Consider the following 4,437-nt stretch of genomic DNA (forward strand, 5'->3'; position numbering starts at 1 on the left):
GGGCCCCACCTCGGTGCCTCCCTTGCCGTGAAACTCAGCCAGCTGCTGCCTGAAGCCAGGGTTGGGGTTGGCGACGGGCCGGATGGTCCTGATGGCCTCCAGCACCTCCTGGGAGCTCAGCTCTGTGACAGCCATCACATAGGCAACCACCACGGTGGTGCTGCGGGAGATGCCAGCGAGGCTGGGGAGGGAGAGGGTGGAAGGGCTGTGGTCAGGGCACACCCTGAGCCCACGCTCATCCCTTCCTCCATCCCTGTGCTTCAGCTATTTCGGTTCCTCTTCTCCAAGAAATTGCCCTCCAGGAGGCCTGAGCCCTTCCGAGCTCCTTCCCACCGGTGCCTGTGAACACCTGCTCCTCCCCAGGGACACGAGCTGTGCCCGTTGCCTGGTCACCTGCCCTGACCCTGCTCTGCCCTTGCCCAGCTCAGCTGTGGGGCTGCCTGGATCCTAGGGAAAAGAAAAAAGCCACAGCCAGGGTGGATCCCAGTGGATCCATGGGCAGGGAGCCCTCTGGCTCAGATCAGGGGTCTGCAGCCCGAGCTGGGAGCTGGACTTTTGTCTGCTGTGCTCTGGGGACACAGCACTGGGCACGGGGAAAGGAGTTACCAGTGGACGAGGCAGTTCCCTCCGCGCAGGCGACACTGGTGGATAAAGCTGATGCATTCCTTGAAGTGCCTCTTGCTGGCAGGAAAAATAAACCAGAGTAAGAAGGAAAAATAAACCAGAGGTCACTGGCTTGCTGCAGGGGGCTTGGGGTGCTGTGAGCCCTCACCCCAAATTGCCCCACAGAGCCTCACGTGGCTCCACACCTCCCAGGTACTCACATGTTGGCCTCAGGGGTGTCAGGCAGGGGGATGCGGAGGTAGGTAATGTCCTGGGAGACACAAGAGGAAGAAGAGAAACCGGGGTGCTGTGGTGGGTGCTCACAGCCAGTTGGGCAGCACCTTCACCCCATGCCCCAGTGCTTGGCTGCCTGGACAGCTTCCCCTACACTGGGACAGGCAGATTGTGGGAAACAAGATGAGGCTGGAGGGCTGGAAATAGTTTCCCATTCAGGTTCAAGGCCAGGTTGTAGTCACTAGACGGCCAGTTTCCCAGAGCGGGAGTGTTGTCCAGCTCCTCTGGGGAATGCTGGTGGGAAGAGGGGAGAGGTGTACATGCTGGGGGGTACGCAGAGGGGGGTGGAAGATGCTGTAGCATGGAAGGAACTGCTGAGAGCCACATGGTGGGTGCAGGATCCTACCTGCAGCAAGGGCTGGGGAGATTCATGGATGGAGACAATGTGGGTGATCTTGTTCCGACTCAGCTGCTCCAGATCTTTGGCATCTAAAGGATAAAACTAGATATTAGTATATATTAATTTCTTATCCTTCTCTTTGCACAGGCTCATGGGGGTGTTCCTGCAGAAAGCCCAGCACACAGAGCCTTGCTCCCAAGGACCAGCTGCATCTCCCCCATGTGCACCAGTGCAGGCACAGACAAACACACAAACCCACCCTGAAATCTGGAACACAGACCCTGCCATGCCAAACCAGAGGCCTCTGCCTCTGAATGCACTTGGCCTTGCTGCCCCTGCTGGGATGAGCATCCAAATCTGTGGGAAAACTCCCTCCTTTGCAAGCAGGCAGCTGCCTGCCTGTACTTGTCCCCATTTGGGGGAGGATATGTGCTCTGACTGTACCTGTGCAAACACACATGTAGCAATGGGCCTTGCTGCAGTCGCAGGGTTCTGCTGGATCTTGTGAACTGCAGAAGTGGAGCTGCAGCTGCTCACATCAACCCTAAGCTTGGCTCAGGCTGCCTGAGCTCCCCTCTGCCATCTGAGCAATCTACAGGAAACAACTTGCAGCGCTCTGTGTGTCCTCTCTGCAGCTGCACACACAGAAATCAAGTATCCTCCACTTTCTAGGGCAATGACCTGCTTCTCACTAGTGCTCCAGCATCCCTGGCTCTGATCCTGGTCCCTGCTCCAGCACTGCAGTGCTCAGGCTGGGAGGGAAGTATGGCTGTGGCTGAGCAGCTTGGTAGCCATCCTCTGCCATGAACAGTTGATGCAGCCAGAGAGGAATAACGTGTTCCCAGCTCTTCACTCTTGGTTTCTGGGCTTTCATGCGGTGTAAAACCTTGACTTAGGAGTCCAGACCCTGTTGTGCTAACAGCACAAGGTGAATTTTAACAGGAGCGAGTCACGAGAGAGGCACCCCATGGGGAGGTGGGGGCCCTTGGGGGAACTCACAAAGCACCCTCCACTGTCCCACCTGCCACAGGCAGTGATGGCAGTTAGTGACACTGGTGTCATAGCTCACAGGGGCTGGGAAAGGTTTCAGGTGGAGAAAAGGTCTCTGGGAGCTGCTAGAGCTGAATTTAGCAGGTCTGAAGTCTCTGTTGTCACTCTGGGATGCTCAGTAGAGTGATGCTTGGGGGGCATGAGGCCAAGCCCCCTGTCAGTGGATCCTTGCAGGAACTGCTGGAGTGATCCTGGGAGTGGGTGCCCTTGCACCTCAGCATTGTGTGCTGAGGCCTGGGAAAGCCCCCAGGCCCTTCCACTGCTGGCCCCCAACACAGCCCACCCCAGGGCAGAAGGCACCAGGAGGGAAGGGAAGCTCCAAGTCATGGACCAGGACAAGCCAGCTCCACGGCTGGAGGATGTCCCCATGGCAGCCAGGCTCTGCTTACCGATGAAATTCCCAAGGTAGAGGCCAGGGAGGATCTGTGGGACACAAGAAGTGGCAGTGTGAGTGGCACCTCATCCTGCTGCATCAGAACCCCCCCTCCCCACGGGAAGCAGCAGTTAGAAAGGCAAAAGTTGTGCTGATAATGTGAGTGTCCCTGGTCCTGGTGCAGGATCAGTGCTGGTGCAGCAGAGGGTGGGTGCTCCTGGGGCTGCTGCTCCTCTTGGCATCCAGCCCTGGCACCTCGACCCCCGCAACCTCCCACCTGGGGCTCAGCTGAGGCTCTTTTATTGCTCCTCTTGCTTATTATCAATAAGCTCTTTGTTGGGGCTTTTTTCCCTGGGCTCAGCACCCGCCTCCACACAGCCCTGGGCTCTGCCCCAGTCCTGCTGCCCGTGGGACGGGGAAGCGCCAGGCACGGAAAAGGCCTGGGGGGGATGTGGTGGTGTCCCCCAGGCTCTGCCCCCTCACTCTGTGCTGCAAGGAACCCATTTCCAACAGCCCGGGGACAGATGCTCCGGGCACTGTGTCCTCATCTGATTTTCCTTGTGAGATTCTACTATTCATTATTAAAAGAAAACGAGTTCCTTGCCAGCGCCTCTGCTGATCTGCAGAGGCAGCACCAGGACACCCTGCAACCCTTTGGACCCGGGATTTTCTGGTTTTCCCTCCTCCCAGCCCGTTCAACCCTGTGTCCCACTGGATCCCCTCCAGCCCTCCCTGCTGCGCTGCCGGGCACACAGGCCCAGGGCAAGCAGAGGTGACTCCTGCCAGCCCAGCTGGGCTTGCACTTCTCTCCCTGCCCACGTTTGGAAACGTGTCTCTTCGTTAAGAGACTTAAAGTTTGGCTTGTTTGTTTTTTTTGTTTGGTTGGGGTTTCTTTAATTTGTTTTGGTTTTGTTGCTGTTTTTTTTTTTGGGGGGGGGGTTATTTTTTTGTTGATTTTGTTTTGGTTGTTTGTTTCCTAAAATTTTAGGTCATTTTCTAGTGTCAGGGTGCCTTTAACTTGCAGCAGCAGCTCTGAAACGTCCTGGTAGGAGAGTGTGGGTTAGCAAGGGCAGCTCCCAAGGGCAGGACGCCGAGGAACGAGCAGGGGCACATTCCTGTCCCCAGAACCCTCCCGACCCGCTCCTCCCCGGGGCAACTGGGCAGCACTGGGCACTTCCCCAGATAACGGGTGCTGCTGGGGCTGCACAGGAGGGATTAATACTCCGGAGCTGGAGGCTTTGCAGGAAGAAGGTGTCTCTGGGACAAGGGGAAGCTCCCACCACATTCTTGGCCCCAGAACCCTCCCGACCCGCTCCTCGCCGAGGCAACTGGGCAGCACTGGGCACTTCCCCAGATAACGGGTGCTGCTGGGGCTGGAGAGGAGGGATTAATACTCCGGAGCTGGAGGCTTTGCAGGAAGAAGGTGTCTCTGGGACAAGGGGAAGCTCATACCTCCCTAAAATAGCTCTGTTCCCTCTTCCCGGTGACACCGAGCCCCGGGGTGTCCTGGGACCCGCTGCCTTGGTTTTCCAGGCGTCGGGAAAGGTTCCCCCAGGGCTGGGCGGGGGGCTGGGCTGTCCCCCCTGCCCTGGGCAGCTCGGGGCTGCGTCCCTGCCCGCTGCTCCTGCGCCCGGCCGGCGGGTACACAAGGTGCCCCGGGACGGGCAGCCCGGCCCCCCAGCCCCGCAGCCCCCGCCCCGTTACCTGGCTCATGCCGTTCCCCATGGCCGGCAGCGGCTGCCGCGGGGGGTCCTTGCCCCCCCGCTGGGGGCCGGCC

The 4,437-nt window shown here is 58.7% G+C and overlaps 1 protein-coding gene across 1 annotated transcript in view; it reads right to left on the bottom strand.

The window, feature by feature from the left end:
* DUSP15 (dual specificity phosphatase 15) overlaps positions 1–4,385 on the bottom strand; it is a 5,437-nt gene extending 1,052 nt beyond the window's left edge. Inside the window, exons 1-6 of the mRNA XM_009993984.1 lie at positions 4,365–4,385; positions 2,677–2,710; positions 1,244–1,326; positions 825–874; positions 607–681; positions 10–181 (exon numbers count right to left, since the gene is read on the bottom strand). Of these exons, the coding sequence (XP_009992286.1) occupies positions 10–181; positions 607–681; positions 825–874; positions 1,244–1,326; positions 2,677–2,710; positions 4,365–4,385 (435 nt within the window). The remainder of the gene's footprint in view (positions 1–9; positions 182–606; positions 682–824; positions 875–1,243; positions 1,327–2,676; positions 2,711–4,364) is intronic.
* Between the last annotated feature and the right edge of the window lie 52 nt (positions 4,386–4,437).

Source organism: Chaetura pelagica, unplaced genomic scaffold (genome assembly GCF_000747805.2).
Source record: "Chaetura pelagica isolate M959 unplaced genomic scaffold, ChaPel_1.0 scaffold493, whole genome shotgun sequence".
Lineage (NCBI taxonomy): Eukaryota > Metazoa > Chordata > Aves > Apodiformes > Apodidae > Chaetura > Chaetura pelagica.